Genomic DNA, 21,793 nt, shown 5'->3' on the forward strand with positions numbered 1-21,793 from the left:
CAACAACAACAACAAAGAGTAATTACCTTTTTTTTACCTGGTTAGGTTTTGTTAATCTTTTCACTCTCAAGAGTCACTTGCAGGATATCTTTCCTCTTAAACATCATTATATTTTAAGTAGAAATGTGACACGACAAAGAAAAAAAAAAACCCACCTACGAAGTTTTCAGAATTCAATCAAACTTTCCAGTTCGTTAGGTAAAAAGGAGGAATAGAAATGAGATCGTGAGCATAAACAAGCAATAACAGGAGCATTCGACATGTGTTTATCCCGTGCTTCTTAATGCCGGAAAGCTATTGTTAATTTTGCCGTATTTGTAATGGTTTTGATCACATTTCCTGTGAACATGCTCTTCAAGTGATCTGAGATGTTCCACGGCAAGCGACCTAGGACTGGGCTCTACAATAGTGGGGTGCCGAGACTTGCCGAATGTCTTCGGAAGTCACCGAATGCTAATTCACGGGATTCTGCACTGTTGTTGGGAATTGGTAGACGAAGACTAGCTAATGTTGTGCTTGTTTTCAGACTCTTGAGCTACATGTTCATTTGGTTTGGTTACCAAGGAGGATTTTGAAGTGTTGAAATGGTTTGGCACTGCTACTTATGATTTCCGTTTGGTAAACTTTGAACTTCCATCCTTGTCCGCCATTTTGTTTAGTCGAATCGGCTAGAAGGACGTGCGCGTGTTTACAAGTGTTTTGGCACAGATATCGCCATTTTACAATCACGCTAGCTGAGGAATGGACATATTCCGCCATAAACACTGCTTTTGCAGTTCTGTGTACAACATGAATGGCGGTAAATTGTTATGAACAAGACCAATGAGCTATGAATGAATCTGTGGAAAACGGGTTAGTAGCTATATTTTGTGATAAACTATGATAGTTAGGGATGCTTTAACTGATCACCGATGACCTCCAACCTCTTCTTTCGACACAGCTGCCTTCTAAAGGGTCACAAGGAACGATTCGGTGTATTTTAGTTTTATATTCTGAATATAAAAGTTGTACTCACGAAGGTTTCTCATACTATCCACGGTTAAGGTCTGATCGATCGATCTTGTTCATATTTACCAGTTTCATATGGTACTTTCCTCCCTCAACCCTGACCTGTGGTATATCTACTCTAGGATCTTGTCTTTGTGGCGTTTTCATGGATGTTTTGCCCAATGTTCGGCCATAGGCCAACGTGCGTTTTAAGACTTCATCACTTAAAATTCAGTGCATTCATCGTCGCATGTGCGTTTACGTTCACAGCGATCTTCATGAGTCACCTAGCAGTAAATGGGAACGTCTTTTTGTTGTATTTTGTGAAACCTTTGTTCAAGTAAAATTTAATTCACAATATGATCGGTGAATTAAATCTTCTACCTTGACATTTTCATTTACATCCAAAATCAGAATCTAGTAACATCCCGGAGGAAATTCTGATGTAATAGTTATTGCCAATGTGGCTTTAGTAGCAAAATATCAGCACCAACATTCTCCTCAAAATAAGTACAGTTCAGTTTACTATACAAAACTGAAATTAAACTTGTGATCAGTTGGTCATGTTAAGTAAGCTACTGTAACTCCTTCCAGATTTAGAACTAAACAATTATTGGATGAGGTTCTGTTTTATATTAAGAATAACTGAAGGTCAGGGTTAGTTGTCTTCTTGCACACCTCTGCGTGAAAGGTGGATAACGCTATCCAAGGGATAAATTGCCATTCAGGGAATAATTGATAGCAAAATGTACTGTGCTATCCAGATAACATGAACCTAAATGTAGATCATTCTTTCCTTGCAAAAACAGAATTCACTTATAGCTATTACTCATGTGGGGAGCTAATTTCCATAACTCACAAGCAGGTTAATAAAATGTCATTATGAAAATGAAGGTTTAATATATAATGGTAACAGGATGGAGTGGAGTCCAATTCAGTCTGCAATCATACAAGTGATTGAAAAAATTGGATGACTGCAAAGCGGGAGTCCGATTTGGTTATCACAAGTATGATTACATACAGAATTGGGCAACAAGAAGTCCTGTCAACAATTAATGAAAACTAGACAAAATTTGAGAAAGAAACTTGACATCAGTGAAACAATTTTATGAGAATAAAACAATAGTTAACTCAGCAAAATGCAAGACAATAGAGCATACACATGATGCGTTCTGTCCACTCATGCAGGTATGACATGTTAACTGTCCTATTACACTGTCCAATTACAACCATGATGTGTACACTGTCCTATTAGAGCGTAAATCGGGATGGTGATAACCAATCACATTTGAAAATTTTGGTATAGTTTTGATTAAAACCATAATATCATCAAGTTTCAAAGAAACTGGTCTTTCTAGTACATGCACTACCAAATATATATGTATAATGGGACAAAATAACAACTTTTACCTGATCAGTTTGCTTGATAAATTATGGATAATATAGGTACAAGTTACATGTTAATAACCCTTTCACTACCAGAAGTGATTAACATGTAACTTCTCCCTAAAATATCTATACATACTGGAGCAAGCAGGTAATGAGAATACTCAGATGTAGACAGGTAGAGGTTACCTTGATCTATCACCAAATTCTCATAACTAATTTACAAGGGAATGTGTTGAAGCTAGAAGGAAGAATTAATAATCAGATCTTGGGAGTTAAAGGGTTAATCAATTCTGGGATTTAATAGGTCATGGTCACTATCTTAAGTATATATTAATATCATGGTATTGGAGGCTAATTTGGAGAATTTAAACAATTTTTGGTGTAAAATATTTCTTGACAGATTTGTTGCAATGACTTGAATTTTTCACATGATATATGATTCTATTTATAATTTGAGAAAAACACTTTCATTTTGCTCAGTGCCATGGAATTTGTGGAATGTCATGGAATTAAGGAGTGTGTCCAAAAGGCCATTTTAGAGAAAAACTTCTCTAAATCTGAGCCAATTTAATGTTACTGAAAATGGTATGGCATATGCACAAAGATAACAGTAATAAAGATTTGCAGTGCCGTCTGCCAAATAATATTTTATTTTGACAATTTTATCTTCAAAAGATAAAAAAAAATAAGATTGAGATCCAATACCTTCTCATTTGGTAATTGTTTTGGGGACTGTGGCAGACTGCATTGTAAATTTACCTCATCTTATATAGTTTTGGTTTGCCAAGTTTCAGATCAAAAGAATTAATCTTTCCCATCATAGTGCTGTTGTATTGGCATGGCACGATATAGCTGCACTTATTAATTTGCAAAAAGCAGTAATATCTTTGGCAGAATTTGTTAGAGAACCCTTCCGGCAGATACCATCTCATGTAAGCAAGTTATACATGGCTGCAGCAGTAAAATGCAAAATAGCGCATTATATATGGTCATAATGGCCACATTTGTCTGGCTATTTTTCCTGCAAAAACCAACCAGAACATGAGACTATAAAGATCTGAACCATCTGTAGCAGCAACTCCTATCCTGCGATGTTGAGACAACCTTAGTGCCCATGCTGTGCATTAGCAGGAGAAGGAAGAGCAAAAGGAAAGTAGAGGTTGTAGTGAATGTTCTACACTTTCTCTTACCTCAAGTATTGACATCACTTGGTTTGGAAGTGAAAAGGAGGAAATTGGGACATCAGACACCACAGAAATAGGATGTGGAGTGGGCCTCTGAAAGTCACAACTTTCAACCTATTAAAGGCTGTCTGACTAAATAGAATACATAGTTATTTGCTCGCTTATGGTTATGTTGCGTCCCAAATATTAGAGATGTTATTAAAAATGCGAACAAAAACGCTTACAAAAACATATTTTTGTTTTCATTGCTTGGAAAATAAAAGTTGTCAGCTATCATAGTAAAAGTAGAAAAAAGTGCTTCATATTTCATAATTGAATAGTTACTTATGAAATGGATGTGTCAGAAAAGTTGTAAAAAGGAAGTATCATGAATTGCACACACCATTAGACCAGGATGGTATCTATATTTTGCTGCGAGATTCATCCTTCACATTGAAACTCTATCACATGTATCCAATCATCAAATTTTGCAAATAGGCTTTTTAAACAATAGTCTTAAAAATGTGAGAAAGGAAAGGCATTCTGAAAAGGTTGAGTTAGCCTCCAGTTTCTTGATTAGTACATCATACTAATCAAAACTGTAAAATGCCAGCCTGACTTAAGCATATGACAGTCTATGGATCATGCCTGTAATTGGACAGTGTAATAGGACAGTTTTATGCTACATACCTGTGAAACTGGACATTATGTGCCTCTCTGCATGTCGTTGTTGTCCTTTTTGCTGAGTTAGCATTTTTTTTTTTCAAAACAAACAATCAAAGGTTAGTTAATTTCTTAAAATGTTGCCTCAGCTTTGGTAATCAGACTTTGAGTTGTCCAATTCTGTCTGTACTTATACTCTTAACCCTCTAACTCCCAGATCAAATTTGTCATTCTCCTTACTGTCAACCATACAATTCCTATAATTTTAGTCCAGAGAATTTAGTATTGGATCAACTAATTATCCCCAAATTGATATTTTTCTTTATTCTCATCTCTTATCTGGTTGATATTATGTTGATATTGTCAGGAGAAATTCTGTCTTGATCACTTGTGGGAGTTAAAAGGTTGATGAACAAATCAGACTCCTGCCTCATGGTTGTCTGATTTTATTTATCACACATGAAAACAGACCAGTCCTGCCCTATTACCATTACTTATTAACATCATTGCTGTAATCATGGTCATGATCATTATCAATAGTGTACATTGATATTATTAAACTAACCTAATGGTTATCCTTGTTTCTTGATAACAGGGAGGATGGAGGTGAAGGGCTGCTTGATGTAGGGGATAATCATGACCTTGGAAGCAATTCGAAAAAATACAAGTAAGATGTTGTCCTAATCTTGCTTTTTCAATGCAGAGGGGATTTTTAAAAGTATTGAATGCATTTATGTCTGAATTTCTCCTTGTTACTTGGTTACAAAGGCTTGTGAAAGAGCGGAAATGAACTTAGAGAACTATACAAGGCTGTAATGGCTAAAGGTGTTCATGCTCTGGTTTTTTAATCTCTTTGGGATGTCTCAAGATGTTACAGACTTGTAAGGCTTGAGTTCAAGAGTGAAGGGTTTAAGTCTACAGAAAGAATTTTTAGTCACCATTCAGTGCATGTTTGGTGTCATTGTTGTGAATGAATTGAGTCTCTCAAGGTGTTATGTATCATGCTTCTGTGACTGCTTTCCTAGTGTCAATATGTTTGGAACATTAAGATAGTAAATTGTTGTCATTTGCCAATTTGTGCCTCAATTATTGCTCTAAACAGTTAAGAATATATGAAAGTCATATATTTGACTAAATATTGATGAAATATTGATAATACTTTAAATTATTGCTCTCTACACAAGATCTGACACATAAAAAAACATTGGGTATACAACTGTATGATGAACTAATCATGGTAACTAACACCAATTGTCTTGTAAGATGGTCTTAACTTAGTTTGTATTTATTGTTAATTCCCTTGCAATGGGCATCAGTGATCATATTTATCAAGGGAAACTTGTGATCCTTATAAACTGTAATAAGCCACCAGTAGGAAGGACTCATTGATGTGAAATGTGCACTTTTACATGTATTTGCAAATGTGTTCTGCACAATGACTGAAATCTTGGCTGACAAACTGGGAGGTCAAACATCAAGTAACATGTTTTTGTTTGTTATTTTTATAACTATTTGGCTTGTTTGTCTGTGTAATGATGTACATCTTGTTATTCACAGGCCCTCACGAAACTTGAGTGAGAAGAAGAGACGTGACAAGCTTAATATTTACATAAGTGAATTAGCAGCCATGGTTCCATCTTGTGCAAGTTCACAGCGCAAGCTTGATAAAACCACTGTGCTCAAAATGACAGTTGCCTACATGAAAGTTCATAATGGTAAGATTAGTATTTAATGAGTTAATGAACACATTTTATTACCAAGTATGCACTAGGTAAACTTGTTTATTCTGGGCTCCAATACAAAATTAAAATCTTTAATCACCTTTTGGTGATCAAGTGGCTGGTAGCCAATTGTAAATTTTCAGTGGCTAATTTAAAACTTTCAGCTGTATACACCTTTAGTTACCACAACTTTGGTCTGGAGATCAGTTGCTGACTATGTGTCTCCTTGCTTGCAATATATTTTTTTCTAGCATTACGTCTCACTGATAGTGCATCTAAATTGGAAGAATGATGTAATATTTATTAGGTTTCATAATACAGGCCACAGATTTGTTTGGGTCTTTATAATTTTTGTTCAACTTCTCGTTGAACTGGAGCATTTATGTGATGACTTTCTTGTGTATTTTTGCAGATTTAACAATGTCTGTCCTTGGAAATGAATCTGGATTAATGTCCTCTTTTCTATCTAGTGAAGAAATTGGTGAACTATTAGACAAAGTGAGTCACCATATTATGTTTGCTTGCATTGTATTTTAAATGATTGTTCTATGGTTATTCCCAAAGTCGGTTGTACATCTGCAATATCTATAGTTGTTATGCCTCAGTTGAAGTATGTCTGACTGCAGTTGTAACACTAACATGTTCAATAATTTCCCAGGCTCTGAATGGCTTCTTACTGGTGTTATCTACCAATGGGAACTTTGTTTATGTGTCTAAAAGCATTGAAGATCTTAGTGGCCTCAAGAAGGTGAGTTGATGCATGCATGTATTGATTGACAACATTAGCACAGTATGACAGTGTAAATTCATACATTTACACCCTAACATCAGTATGCATACTCTCTATACCCCTCTCTATACATTTATTTTGGAACTGACAGGGGGAATAAACAACAATATAAGCTCATTAGGTTGGCGACATTTTCTTTAGTCTCATGATCTTAATGAGTGATTCAGCAGTATTACTGAAAGAAAATTATACACTGGTTTAGTTGTTTTCTCTCATATTTATCATTGCCTTTAATTGTGAGTTCCAATCTTTGTTGTTGTTGTTCTTTTTAGGAAGAACTGATCGGCAAGAGTATATTTGAGATTGTTCATCCAGATGATAAAGAAGCAATGGTCAGAGAAATTCATCGTCAAGACATAAAACATTCTACAGGATTCAATTCTCATTCTGATCAGCTGGAGCTAACAGGTACATGTGCATGTACACGCAGTGTTTACTTTAGCTGTGTGAAATCTTTTCATTCTCTCTAATATTTTTCTTTTGCACTTAATTTAAACTTATTATCTTTAAAATCATTTTTATTGTTGTTGTTGTTCTCAGCATCAGTTTTCATATGATTCTACATTTTGCATTTGTGATGAATTCTATTTTTTTTGAAGGAAATGCCACCTCACTCCAGAGTATGGTGGAAAGCAAGCCATCTCGTCGCACCTTTAACTTCCGCATGTTAGTGAGAGGAAAAGATGGTGAGCCCAGTGGCAATGAAGATGTTTTCTGTGTTGGCTACATTGACCAGTGGACGAAGAAAGAAGCTGAGCATCAGAAGCAACGTAAGATATTTTAACGTACAAAGTTGGCAGTACTGTGGCAACATGCATACCACTTGGCCTCTTGGGATTTGTGTCTCTGTCGAAGTGTTCTCCCCAAAGCCCCATACTCCCCTCCCTACTCTTACACTCAAATCAACCATGTGTCACTATGTCTTACTATGATATCTGACTTTGATTTTTCTGCAACATCTGTAGATTGATAGATAGCTTTATTTATTCACGGTAAAATCCTTCGGCGCAATCTAAGAGTACAAAATATCTAATTCTGTCTAGCTAAACTAACTAATAATAAGTAGAATATTTTAAGAATAAAAATCTATAATATCATTAAAGGTGATTTTCAAGGATGCTGTGTCTCATTCAAAAGCTGTAATGAAACACTTTATCTAAGTTCATGGGAGAGGCTGTTCCATAACATAACACTCCTTGAGAAAAAGTTTCTCTCCAAATAGTTGGTGTAGGGTTTTGGAACAGCCAATTTATTTTTCGGAATTACTCAGTTGTTGTGAAGTAATATCATTTTGGGATATAAATCGAGATTGTTGACATTCAGAGGTCAATCCATAAAGTTTTGTGTTTGGCTGCTTTAGGGATACTGGCAACCAGTGATAATTCACTATCTAATGCCCTCACTCCTATTGGCGGAACAGTCAACCCATTTTTTCTGGTGGGTGTCGGCATTATGTCCAGTCCCAGTTTCACGCGTGTTGTGGAGTGCGAATGTGAGGACAGTAATTTTACATCTCGGCACAGTCTTGATGGAAAGTTCCTTTTTGTTGATCCACGGTAAGGATGTAGGCTTGGTAGATATAGTAGGCTAACTAGATGTAGTGGGCCAGCTAGATGTACAGAGTAAGCTAGATGTAGAGGGCCAGCTAGATGTACAGTAGTAGGTTAGCTAGATGTAGAAGGCTAGCTGGATGTAGTAGGCTAGCTAGATAACGTGGGTTAGCTAGATGTAGTAGGTTAGCTAGATGTAGTAGGCTAGCTAGATGTAGTAGGTTAGCTAGATGTAGTAGGTTAGCTAGATGTAGTAGGCTAGCTAGATGTAGTAGGCTAGCTAGATGTAGCAGGTTAGCTAGATGTAGTAGGCTAGCTAGATTTAGTAGGCTAGCTGAATAAAGTGGGTTAGTTAGATGTAGTAGGCTAGCTAGATGTAGTGGGCTAGCTAGATGTAGTAGGTTAGCTAGATGTAGTAGGCTAGCTAGATGTAGTGGGCTAGCTAGATGTAGAAGGCTAGCTAGATGAAGTAGGTTAGCTAGATGTAGTAGGCCAGCTAGATGCAGTAGGCTGGCTAGATGTAGTAGAGTAGCTAGATGTAGCAGGTTAGCTAGATGTAGTAGGCTAGCTAGATTTAGTAGGCTAGCTGAATAAAGTGGGTTAGTTAGATGTAGTAGGTTAGCTAGATGTGGTAGGTTAGCTATATGTGGTAGGTTAGCTAGATGCAGTAGGCTGGCTAGATGTAGTAGGCTAGCTAGATGTAGTAGGCTAGCTAGATAAAGTGGGTTAGCTAGATGTAGACTAGCTAGATGTAGTAGGCTAGCTAGATGTAGTAGAGTAGCTAGATGTAGTAGGTTTTCTAGATGTAGTAGGCTAGTGAGATGTAGTAGGTTAGCTAGATGTTGTAGGTTAGCTAGATGTAGTAGGCTAGCTAGATAAAGTGGGTTAGCTAGATGTAGTAGGCTAGCTAGATGTAGTAGGTTAGCTAGATGTAGTAGGCTAGCTAGATGTAGTAGGCTAGCTAGATGTAGTAGGTTAGCTAGATGTAGTAGGCTAGCTAGATGTAGTAGGCTAGCTAGATGTAGCAGGTTAGCTAGATGTAGTAGGCTAGCTAGATTTAGTAGGCTAGCTGAATAAAGTGGGTTAGTTAGATGTAGTAGGCTAGCTAGATGTAGTGGGCTAGCTAGATGTAGTAGGTTAGCTAGATGTAGTAGGCTAGCTAGATGTAGTGGGCTAGCTAGATGTAGAAGGCTAGCTAGATGAAGTAGGTTAGCTAGATGTAGTAGGCCAGCTAGATGCAGTAGGCTGGCTAGATGTAGTAGAGTAGCTAGATGTAGCAGGTTAGCTAGATGTAGTAGGCTAGCTAGATTTAGTAGGCTAGCTGAATAAAGTGGGTTAGTTAGATGTAGTAGGTTAGCTAGATGTGGTAGGTTAGCTATATGTGGTAGGTTAGCTAGATGCAGTAGGCTGGCTAGATGTAGTAGGCTAGCTAGATGTAGTAGGCTAGCTAGATAAAGTGGGTTAGCTAGATGTAGACTAGCTAGATGTAGTAGGCTAGCTAGATGTAGTAGAGTAGCTAGATGTAGTAGGTTTTCTAGATGTAGTAGGCTAGTGAGATGTAGTAGGTTAGCTAGATGTTGTAGGTTAGCTAGATGTAGTAGGCTAGCTAGATAAAGTGGGTTAGCTAGATGTAGTAGGCTAGCTAGATGTAGTGGGCTAGCTAGATGTAGTAGGTTAGCTAGATGTAGTAGGCTAGCTAGATGTAGTGGGCTAGCTAGATGTAGAAGGCTAGCTAGATGAAGTAGGTTAGCTAGATGTAGTAGGCCAGCTAGATGTAGTAGGCTAGCTAGATGTAGTAGGTTAGCTAGATGTAGTAGGTTAGCTAGATGTAGTAGCCTAGCTAGATGTAGTAGGTTAGCTAGATGTAGTAGGCTAGCTAGATGTAGTAGGCTAGCTAGATGTAGTAGGCTAGCTAGATGAAGTAGGTTAGCTAGATGTAGTAGGCCAGCTAGATGTAGTAGGCCAGCTAGATGTAGTAGGACAGCCAGATGTAGTAGGACAGCCAGATGTAGTAGGCTAGCTAGATGTAGTAGGCCAGCTAGATGAAGTAGGCCAGCTAGGTTTAGTAGGCCAGCTAGATGTAGTAGGCTAGCTAGATGTAGTAGGCTAGCTAGATGTAGTTGGCTAGCTTTATGTAGTAAGCTAGCTAGATGTAGTAGGGTAGCTGTATGTAGTAAGTTAGCTAGCTCTAGTGGTCTAGGGGTATGTAGTAAGCTAGGTAGATGTAGCAAGCTAGCTAAATGTAGTAAGCTAGCTTGATGTATTGGGCTAGCTAGATGTAGTAGGCTAGCTGTATGTAGTAAGCTTACTAGATGTACTTTTAGAAGAGTAGAACTGTGTAAGTTATACATGTAAATGACGTGGAATTTGATGAGAGGGTTTTATTGTTTTATTTAGTTATATTTACTGTCTGTATTAAAGTAAAACGATCGTAACAGCTTTATAGTGTAGTCCTGGTCGTTTTCAGTTAGAAGTGCAATTGCAGTGTATTTGCGAGGCTACTTTTGTACAGTTTTTTTGTCAATTTAAGAGTATTGTATACTATTCCAAATACAACTAATCCAACAGATATCCCTTCGGTTAGATATTTGAGAGAGAGTAAACAGTTCCTTTATTTTCTTTTGTGGTTCTGTTTAAGGTCAATCTCCATCACAGGTTACATGCCATTTGAGGTCCTTGGTACATCAGTTTATGACTATATTCACGAAGATGATTTGACAGTTTACGCTAAAGCGCACGAAGCACGTAAGTGAAATAAAGTTTAATAAAGTAATTTGGTATTAGGAACTGAGTTAATAACGTAAAATGGTCGCCGTTAAGATCTTCAAAGGTGACGTTTCGGCATTCGCTCTGACGAAATGCTAACGCTCGAAACGTCAGCTTTGGAACTCTTTACGGTGGCCAATTTACGTTATCAACTAAGTTGAAAAAACAAAATTATCTTGTTATAGTCTCCCACCGACGCAGCATCACAGTTTCTTTAGAAACTTACCCCCTTTACTCATTTGAAATAAAGTTTGTCTGTTAACTCTCTTTATTGTCTGCCATACAATTCTGATAATGCTACATGTAGTTCGGAGAATTTGATATATTTAAATTTGGTAATAATACCCTAATTGATATTTTTCTTTATTCTCATCACTTGTCTGCTTGATATTGTATTGATTTTGTAAGGAGAAATTCTGTCATGGTCACTTCTGGAGTGACAACGGTTAAAAGCTCTAAGCTCACTTTTTAAATTGCTTTGTTGTCGTTTTAGTTATGGAATACGGTGAGGGAAAAACTGGCTTTTACCGCATTTTGAGCAAAGGGTACCAGTGGATATGGGCGGCAACAAGGAGTTACATTTCCTTTAATCACTGGAATTCCAAGCCTGAAATATACTGCAGTAATACGAAAGTAATAAGGTGGGTTAAAAAAAATAATAACTTGTTTTGATCATCAAATTAGCTCATCAGCAGAAAGTCAGGTTAGCTTTCAAAGGGGAAGGAATTTTCACCTAGGTTAGCTGATTCTTGAAAAATCGTGCGCAACAGAGCAGAGGGTAAGAGGTAAGAGGTAAGAGGGCAAAAGACCACTCCTCTGCCTAGACGGGAACGCCTTAGTCGAGTAACCCGTGCTTGGTGCTAACTGCGAGAGGCATACAAAAGGTAAGTTTCTTACAGAAGCATGCAACTGTAACATGTTCCAATCTCTCAGTCAGTGTAGACAAGCGGAAGAGGGACTAGTAGCAATTGCATTGTCAGGGCTCTTGGTGTAGAAGACACAGTCTACGTCACACTATTGTTTTCATCGTTTTCTTATTCCCAGTTGTGATGAAATTCTATTGTGGCGGTACACAGCTGGTACTGCCTCTGGTACTGCCTCTGCACAGACCGTAGAAAATTTATCATTTGGCGGTACTTTGTAAACGATATGATTTCGTTCAAAACTGCAAAGTATTTACGGAAAAACGATGTTTATTTGCAGTGCTGCGGAGGGTGAAAAGTCACTAAGAGTCAGAGAAAAGGAAATGGAAATTTTGAAAGCTAGTCAGGAAAGTCACCAGTCGCGATTCTCTCAATATAAAGCTCCCTTGAAGTGTAACAGCCCTCATGAAGCCAATGCGTTGGTTCTGGCCAAGTGGGCAGCGGATGAGTTGAACTCAACGTCCTTGCCGTTAGAACAAACTGATAGCGGCGAAAACCCTGGCGGGGACCAGAATGCTCTGGGAACGAACAAGCAAGGTATGTGTTTGAATTTTGGCTTTCTTCACACACGAAACCTGAAAGTTAATGGAGAAGATTATAACTGCTGTTGACATCCAGGGAGATGGGATCTTACGCGAGAGATTTCGTGTCACCTTCCAGATCTTGAGTCTCTCCTGTCAAACTGGCTGGCATGCTGTTACGTTGTGTGACGTGTTGTCATGTCGTGTGTTATGCTGTCGAGTTCTGTGGCAAACTATCAAGTTCTGTAACATACTGTGTGTCCAAAGTTAATAGAAGTTAATTGTTTTATAAACCCGAAAATTTGTTTCATTTTTTAATAATACCTTTTTTTCCGACTAGAACGTGCGCATCATTCCAATCATTCTGAACTTGGCTGACCAGTGAAATCTTCCATTAATTTATTCGGTCATAATGCGCACACGCGAAAATAGAAGATTGTGTACCGCCAAGAGCTCCTAACGACCTGTTAACATGAGTATGCATATTCAACTCTACTCTACATAAAATGATGTTTCAAATATGTACAGGAGCAGGACACGTGACATGGATTGGTTGACCACTCGCATAAATGATTGTGAACATATGAAAATCATGTGAACTGCGAATCTAGAAAAGACTATGAAAGCGATGTGCGTAGTAATGAACACTATTGGAGCAATAGTGGAAATAAGGCCTGAAAAAAAAAAAAAAAAAAAAAAGATGAAAATCAGGCCTATACGGGATTTGAACCCATGACCTTTGCGATATTGGTGTAGTGCTCTAACCACTAGGCTATCAAGCCTACTGGGAACTGGTTATCATGTTGGTTCCAAATAAACCTGCGAAGTGATGAATAAATATTTGTGAATATATGAAAATCATATATGTGAACTGCGGATTAAGAAATAAATAGGAGAGAGATCTTCGCAGTAATGAACCCTACTTAAGAAGTTAGGAAACTAAAGCCTAAATTTGTACAGGCCTGATTTTTCTTCAGGTCTTATTTCCACAACTGCGTAAGTAGTGTTATAAATGGGAAGATCACTTTCATATTCAGTCCTCGTATAATTTATAATGTTATTCTTTTATTTTACTTTCTTCTCCTGTGTTCAGATGTGGCTCTGTTTGGCCGTGCGGACGACAGGAGGTCTGGGGCTGAATCACAAGCTGGTGATAGCGAAACCGACACGAGGGATATGGACCAAGACTCGTTTGTACGTTTTCATTCTTTTTTTCTCTTTGTTTGGTTTTTATTGGGGTGTGTTTGTTTTTGTAATGCATCATGCGTGAACTTATTGAATAAAGGGGTAAGTTTCGAAAGAAACTGTAGTGTAGCGTGGGTGGGATAGTATGACAAGATCATCTTTTTTTAATCAACTCTGTTGATAAATAGGGAGTAGTACGTGGTTGCTTGTAGATATGGAATTTCTCTTCGAGTGTTCAACTCCATAGCTCGCGAGCGAGGGAAGCGAACCAGAGAGCTATCGAGTTATCGAGTTGTCGTGAGCTGTCGAGTTGAGCACTCGAAGATAAATCCCATATCTACAACAACCATGTTTTATGTTGTTTACGATATAAACACGATAGCCCTTTCCTGAAAAGAAAAGTCGACTTTATTAATGAATGAAGAATTAGATCTAAAGTCCAAGAGGAAAGTCGTAACGCGCGTCTGCAGTAAGGCTCAATTTGAAAAAAATCGATCAACACAAAAACAAACAATAGGCGTAACTTCAATTTACAAAATTCTCAGTGATTGACTTTTTCCTTACCGACAGAAGAAATCTATCGGGTACACAACCAAAATCGGCCTGTGGCAACTCTTCCAGTTGTCGATTTTCGTTCTTAGCCGCGAGAAATGCTATTACTAAAGCCACCGAGTACGCAAATTTCGGTTTTCTTTTCGTATTTTTTCTTCTCGCGAAAACAGTGCAACCCGGCCTTAATTTGGACAATTACCTTAACCAAATGTTAGTGCTTATCGGGATGATTGGTACCCGGTGGTTCCTCTGATCTCTGTGCGGCTAGTTAACCTTTGGCATCGGGAATTTTTCCGATGCCTGGTATTGTACAAATGTAACCAAAGTGCTTTATGTACAGGATCTTCCCTCAACTGTTGATGAACTTGAGCGCTTCCGAGAGGCTCAGCGCCTTCTTCAAAATCAACTTCTGGAGAAGCACTCCTTGTTATTGAAAGCCGTGGCTCGACAGAAACAGCAGCTACAAGAAATCCAGCAGCACATGATACTTAACCTTCAGTCGCAGCTGTTTGTAGATCCAGTCAAACTACAAGAAACGTGCTCGGGTTACTTTGAGAGGAACAAGGACTTGTCCGAGAGGCATGAAGTGCAGGAGCAGGCTCTCGAATCCATCAGTCGGAAGCTTGAAGCACAGATGCAAACAGCTGAACGCAGATATCAGCGCCATTTTAAGTTGCTCATGGAGAAGAAAGCCGAGGAGCAACAGATGGCGGCCGAGCAAAGCATTCCCCAAAGTTCCGAAACTTTTATTGACACCGCTGTGTCATTAGGGGGACAACAGCAGGCTCAGCTTGAGAATGAAGATGTTGTTGTGGAGGACATCGATCCATTAAACTCAAGACAACGACGTGAATTGCAACGGGAGCAAACTTCATCTCCGCTTCAGTTGTTGCCAATAGACAATCAGATTGATCTGCAGCAGCAAGCACATATTGAAGATGTGCAAAGCAACGTAACAATGTTAAAGCGTAGAATGACCAGCCCCTCAAATCAGGGGAATCAAAAGGTCATGCGCGTAGACTCAAACGCGAAACAAATGTGGCCGCAATCGTTGCCATCAGGCGCGCGACCGGAGCTGCAACAACCACAAGCTATCGTGGCAGCGTCAAGACCTTGGCAGCCCAGCAGTGCTGGTCAAGCAGTGACAAATGAAGGGTTTGTCCAGGCAATTCCCGGAGTTAATAACCGTGGATCAGTTACGGTTACGACCAACGTCACTTCCGCTCCTTTGCCAGTGCCGCGACAGGTCGGTATACGACCAAACCAGTCCTCGCACGGCCAACAGAGTGTTCAGTCCCAGCCTTCTAGTTACACGCCCGGTGTTCCCGTGTCGGCCCAGGCCGTTTTGCAGCATTACTCTACGTCTCCACAATTGAATACTCCATCGCATATGAATGGAGGAATTGTGGCCATGTTAGGACAAAGCCCTGGAGCTTTCCAAGGGTCAGGTGACAAGACCGGTTTAGGATTTGCAGCGCCGCAAATTGCAACAGCTTCGGCTGATCCCCTTCAACAGCAGCAGTCGCAACAAAGCTCTCAAATGAACGCATCTATTGTTCAAACTGTGGAGCAACTATTAACGAACTCTACTCAAAACCAGCAGATAATGCAGGTGTTATTGACTGTGCTCTCAGCGCTTCAGAGTCAGCCGCAAGTTGCGGCGTCATTGATAACATTGTTGAAGCAGATCCAAGATGGTCAGCAACAAGGACAAGGTGAAGTTCCCTCTCCTGTCCAGCCAGCTCCACCTCAGTTCCCTGTTGGCTTGGGAACCCAGGGACAATCTACCTCACAGCTTTGCACTACTGCCCCACAACCTCTGTACTCCTATGGTAATGAGGTAACTTTCCAACAGCAGCAGCAGCAGCAACAGCAGCAGCCTACGCCACCTTCAATGCTGCCGAATCAGCAAAGAATTCCTCAGCAGCCGCCAAGATCGCGGCCGACCGTTCCGCTGCAACATCCTCGGCAGGACGCGACAGGTCTAGGTATGACCCGGGTGAGTTCCACAACCACAAGTTACAGCTTCGCTCTACAACAACAGCAGCAACAACAACAAAAGCAACAGCAAAAACAACAACAACAACAACAACAACAACAGCGTCAACAACAACAGCAAGAACAGCAGCGGCAGCAGCAACGGCAAATCGCTAGGAATTCGGCTATGACCAACCTAGGAGCATCCCAAATCTCGTCTTCAACGATCACGTCTACGATGAATTTTATGCCATATGAGAACATGGCCTCCACTTCAACTGGTGTGACGTCCGTGGCAGCAGTCCGAGATTTTGACCTGTTAGAAAAAAAGAAAACTTCAAAGTCCAAAGGAGATTATTTCTCGAACTTTTCGTCGGATGAATTGCGCGCGATGTTGATGGATGCTCCCGGAGCAATGTCCAACAATGAAAGCCCGACAAACTTGGCTGTTGATAAGCAGGAGAAGAAACTCGAGGACGAGGAACTACTTTATAATCCACTACTTACGCAACAGCAGCAGCTCTTACAGTTACACCAGGTTTGTTAGTTTGTCTCTTGATTTATTCTTTCCTTCGTTTTCTCTTTCTGTAGACAATTGGTAGAGATTGCAACACCAACGAAGTATTAGGTACTTTCTTTGTGCGCTCTCACAAATTTAACTACAGATAGGTTACGAGGATGATAAATCTTTTCCTGACCTACTGAAACACCAAATTCTCAGAATGAACAAGAAACAAAACGCACGATCCACGGTAAGGTCAGAAGTGATAGTGTAACTGACTCATCTTGGGTGACTTGTAGGAACAAAGGCGTCAACTTCTTCTCCAGCAACAAGAGCAACGATTACTGATGTTCGAGGAGCAGAAACGGAGAGAGGAAGCCGGCCAACAGCAAACAGCAACTTCGCCTGCAACGTCTAATTTCAGTTCGAGTGGGCTCCGCGCCATGCTATCTGATGATCCGCGGGAAGGAAGTTCGCGACAAATAGGCAAGTGTCTTTAACGCTGCACTTATTATCGCGTGGTAGGTGGAAGCTCGATATGCTTGCGCTCATTTTAAACAGGAGAATCTACACAAAGACCTCTCAGGGATTTAGGCAGGACTTTCTTGCAAGGGGGGTGGTGACTTGCGTAAGCCTCTTTGTAGCATTTGGGGGCATCCCAGATTGTTGTATTATGCTAATCACAGCTTAGTGCAGAGTAGCGTGACGCCAAGTCGCTCAACGTAACGTAATGGAAAGGCGAGAGTTAACGTAACGTATCACAATGTAACGTGACGTAAGCAAAATATGACGAAATCTAACATCACCTAACGTTACCTAATTTTACAAAGACAAACACAGCGTAACCTAAAATAACTCGAGCCATCGTAACCCAATCAAGAGTAACTTACCGCGACGTACCGTAACATAACGCTGTGTAATGTAGCGTAGCCGAACGCAATATAACGTAACGTGGCCTGACATAACCTAACGTAACTTTATGTAGCGTAACGCAACATATCATAGCTTAACTTTATCATACGTAACCTATCGTACAACCTATCTTTGAAACGTTTCATAATAATTTCTCGGTGTGTTGTTAATCGCAGGTGACCAGAATGTTCAGGATGGTGGACCATCATTTTCAGGATGGTCTGAAACAAATTATAGTTTGGGCGAAGCTGATGAACAAGTTCTGGGCTTATTACTGGCCGAGTCAGCTTTCGATCCCCTGTTAGACAATATAGACTGGGGAGATGACTCTTACACAGGAGAAATTAACTTAAATCCTGATTAGAACTTGCTCTAAGTCTATCAAGGATGACTGGAAGGTGAACGCTGTGAATTATGGGCTGTGTCACCGAGCGAAGCAGAGGAGGAGACCGAGGGATTCTGCATTCATTCTGAGACGCAAAGTAAAAACGTTGTAGTTTTATCTTGAAGATGTTTTGATTTTACGTGCAAGTATTAGTAGTAGTAAAGTAGTAACGATGGGATTACTATTCAGAACAGCTGAAAGATAGGATGGAATGTTTATTTTGTTTAGTCCTTTATAGTTGGTCGCATGTGTCTAAAATCGGTGTATCGAAATAATGGAGGTTGGTGTGTTTGTGTGCCTAAGTTCTTCCTTCATTTTGGTCTACTTGGCCCATGTTAATGTTTCAAGTTTTGAAGCTGCCATGCTTTATTACTTCTCTATCCAAAATTCGTGTAGTAGTCAATTTTACGATTTCCATTTCTTCAACTAGAGCGAGAGACATCATCCGCGGAAAGAGATAGTTGTTGATCAAGGGAAAGGCTTGTTTAGACAGAAAAGAAAACCTATACAGAGGTAGTAACACTCGTTAAGGTTGTTGTTATGTCGGTTTTTTCACAAGAGTTCTTTCTAGGACTCCCCCCATGTGGGCGATAGCATTTTACAAAAGGGTTGAAACTGTCTTTGTACTGAACCGCGTGAGCTTGGATTGGAATGACTCCGAAGTAGATATATTTAGCGCGGAATTCTCGATCAAAATCAGTTAAGCCAATATGTCTTCAGAGCATTGCCTTTGTCTTCCTTTGCACTGGACAATTCGAATTTGTAAACAGCCACTTTAGGACAAAATGCCGTGGTCCTGATATCAAATATCGTTAATGTGTTATTTAATCCCTGTTCCTCATTGGCTGACAATTATCACGTGATTGGTTGTACTTAGAGGACGTTTGTTCACTTAAGTCGAGGTCAGTTAAACTGTCATTACTTTTTGCTGCACGTGATGAAGTATGATCAATGAGGAACTGGAAACAATTTCAAACTTCACAAACCGGAGATTTCGCCCGTGAAATACTTAGCCGACACCGTCATTTAGCTTTCGGGGCAGTCTCCTATACAGATGAACATACTTACAGTTAAATTGCTCTCTACGGGAGCTCCTCTCTCTGTTAATATGATCAACAATAATTCCCCCTCTGACGCTTCTCGTGCATTCTCAATATACCAAAATAGAAATTATGAAATGTAATTTTTTAATCAGCTTGGGGTAACGCATGGATGAGCAAACTGTACCCCCAAAGTTAATAATTTGAATTGCTAGCTTGATACTGGCATCTTTAATTTTAAAAATAAAGGTTCTTGAAAGAGAGGAAGGCTGATAATTAATTTTGATACACATTACCTGCATTTCAAATTTTTAACGTATTTAAAATGGTTTGAAGATGGAGCAAGAAAGTAACAAATGGAATAAAGAAGGTTTTGTAAACCTGCTCATAACACAAGCGAAAGGCAGCCATGGAAATCTAAAAACTTGATCTTCATTCTCTTCACGAATTCGCGTGAGTGTCACCAAGGTCTGAACACAAATGGCCTTCGCGTATACCGGAAAAGGAATAAGCAGAAGTGGAACAGATAAGGGGAAGCATGTGACTGCCATGCCGATTAAGGATTCTCGTGTTTGCTTGAGACAACCCCCTTCCCCGAGAGAAACTTTGGAGCGTTGAGTGACAACCCAAAGAACGGCTGCGAAAGTGCTTGGTGGTTGGCCGGTTGCCAAGAGTTTGATCACATCTGGGAAGTTTAAATTTCCTGGAAAGGAACCAGGTCAATTTTTACAACGTTATTTTTGCATATCGGGCCATAATGTTAAGTGGCTCGATGTCGTTAATTTCTGGAAGCACGTACGTGTTGACTTACTAGTAGGGAACACAAATTTAAAACGTTTAGTCTTTCAAGGTTTTCTGTAGGACTAAAGTAGCTCCTCTAATGTTTCCCTTGCTGGATACACACTTCGTTAGAAAGTAATCAGAATTGTACGACTATCAAACGAGCTTTTTTTTCCTCTTGCAAGCACCTGATGCTGTTTAAATCAGTCTTGAAGGAAGATTGAATAGATTATGTGGAGCACGCCTTTGCCAGAGGCCCAAGAAAGCAGGGTGTGGTAGATTGAGGATGCAATTGACCCCCTCACACTTCTTCAGCATTAAGCCATTTTTCTAATAATATAACTCAACTTGGCATGCCCCCAAGCGTCCGCATGACTTTTGTTGAAAATCCTAGGCAGTCCTTGTTTGCTTTGCTTCCAACATTGGGTCAAAGTTCCAGTACAAGCAGATTTGAGGAGAGATCGATCTCTCCTGTAACTAAAAGTGGCCGCTAACTCTTGCCAATTGCAAGTTACGATCAAGCGCGATGATTATAGAAATAAAACTGCCTTCGAATATAGTGAATCTGCGCGAAAACCCGGCAGACGCGCACAATTTTTTTTTCCTTCGGAGTGGAGGGACACATGATCCATTCAATTTGTCCAAAATTGTATTTCAAAGCCTCCGTTGTAGAGAATCCCTCTCAAAAGTACGGGCTCTTTTTTTTTCGAAGGGGTAGATAAAAAATGGTCTTATGTCGTGTCCAGACAAGGTGTGAATTTCTCGTGTCAAAATCTGAGCTTCTTAAAGACCATCGCAGGAATGGGAAACCACAATTACACGACTTGTGAAAAACCAAAATTCAACGATATTAGCTTTACAGTTTATATCATCAATCGGTATTTTTTCTTTGTATAAGTGAATCCATTTAAGTCTTTGTGGCTGAAGCTTTGCTTTACAAGATCAAGGAAACATTCGATTCTTCTCACGGATATTTTGTTACATGATAGGCCTGGTGCCCTCGGTGAAATAACACTATTGGAAGTCGAGAAAGAAAAACAAAAACATTGATAATTTATCTCATCATTGATTTATTGTTTGCTTATTTAGCCTACACTGACTTGATGTGAATCGGTAGACTCGTCCCCTAAGCTTTATCTTGGATCCTGCTCGGAGCCTGTCAATTAGCTCCGGTTAAGTTCTTAACTTGACCAAACAAGATTTGGATGAATTGTTCGGCGTGATGCGACAGACAATATTGTCTTCATATACAGCTGAACTTAGGGTCAAACCGCGACGTAATTCCTGTTGTATCGTTGCCGGCTTTCTTTCCGTGGCCAACATCAAGATAGGTCTTTACAAATACATTCTAATCTAATCGCATCTCCCGCTCCTACGAACTACAATGTTTTTTCTCAATGCGGGTACTTACTTGCGAGAGTTATACACTTAATCACAGGCAAATGTACCTATGCTTCACGTGAAACGCTCTCATAAGAGAACCATTACAAAAAACAAAAAACAAAAAAATAAATACCCCTCCGAGAGCAATCGATTTGGATCGGATATCACAGGCCGTTGTTGTTAATCAGCGATTGTTATATGAGCGCTGGATAGGTCATAAATAATGGTTAAGAGTTTTTGGTTTTTCAATTGTTTTCCGGTACACACACAAAAAAGCTTACCGATAAACCATCCGCCTGATTTTAAGGGCGCAGTCCATCGCCACGTACATATTTTTGCAAATAAATATATCATCACTGACACCGGTAGATATTTCGTAAACCATAAGCTTTCCTTCCTTGGTCAAAGTAAAATAAAATCCACAAGAGGTACATCTGATACATCATACATATTTTTTTCAATTTGATTTTTCTTGCGAGATGTCTGACCTGTCTATAGAACTGGAGCTGGTATCAAGTGAATGTTCACTTCTCCTTTTTTTTATTAAAGAACTTGAGACAAGGAGTGTCTACAGCCGTTTCATCGCTTTCTGTATCTCAGCATG

The 21,793-nt window shown here is 39.6% G+C and overlaps 1 protein-coding gene across 1 annotated transcript; it reads left to right on the forward strand.

Annotated features, from left to right (window-relative positions):
• Window positions 1-432: 432 nt before the first annotated feature.
• LOC131779714 (circadian locomoter output cycles protein kaput) lies at window positions 433-19,289 on the forward strand. Its single transcript, XM_059096296.2, has 15 exons — window positions 433-852; window positions 4,798-4,869; window positions 5,760-5,917; window positions 6,336-6,421; window positions 6,582-6,671; window positions 6,986-7,121; window positions 7,313-7,483; window positions 8,074-8,269; window positions 10,902-11,008; window positions 11,523-11,670; window positions 12,233-12,489; window positions 13,567-13,667; window positions 14,551-16,725; window positions 16,989-17,175; window positions 17,778-19,289. The coding sequence occupies exons 1-15, from the start codon at window positions 830-832 to the stop codon at window positions 17,963-17,965; spliced, it is 4,095 nt and encodes a 1,364-aa protein (XP_058952279.2). The 5' UTR covers window positions 433-829; the 3' UTR covers window positions 17,966-19,289.
• The last annotated feature ends 2,504 nt before the right edge of the window (window positions 19,290-21,793 follow it).

The sequence above is a fragment of the Pocillopora verrucosa genome, chromosome 14, assembly GCF_036669915.1.
Source record: "Pocillopora verrucosa isolate sample1 chromosome 14, ASM3666991v2, whole genome shotgun sequence".
Lineage (NCBI taxonomy): Eukaryota > Metazoa > Cnidaria > Anthozoa > Scleractinia > Pocilloporidae > Pocillopora > Pocillopora verrucosa.

Bases quoted from the DNA above. Each gene is read 5' to 3' on its own strand.
- LOC131779714 (XM_059096296.2), top strand. From the start codon at position 830: ATGAATGAATCTGTGGAAAACGG. The intron at 7,122-7,312 runs GTACATGTGCAT...TTTTTTTTGAAG, and splicing joins TGATCAGCTGGAGCTAACAG to GAAATGCCACCTCACTCCAG. The intron at 11,009-11,522 runs GTAAGTGAAATA...TTGTCGTTTTAG, and splicing joins CGCTAAAGCGCACGAAGCAC to TTATGGAATACGGTGAGGGA.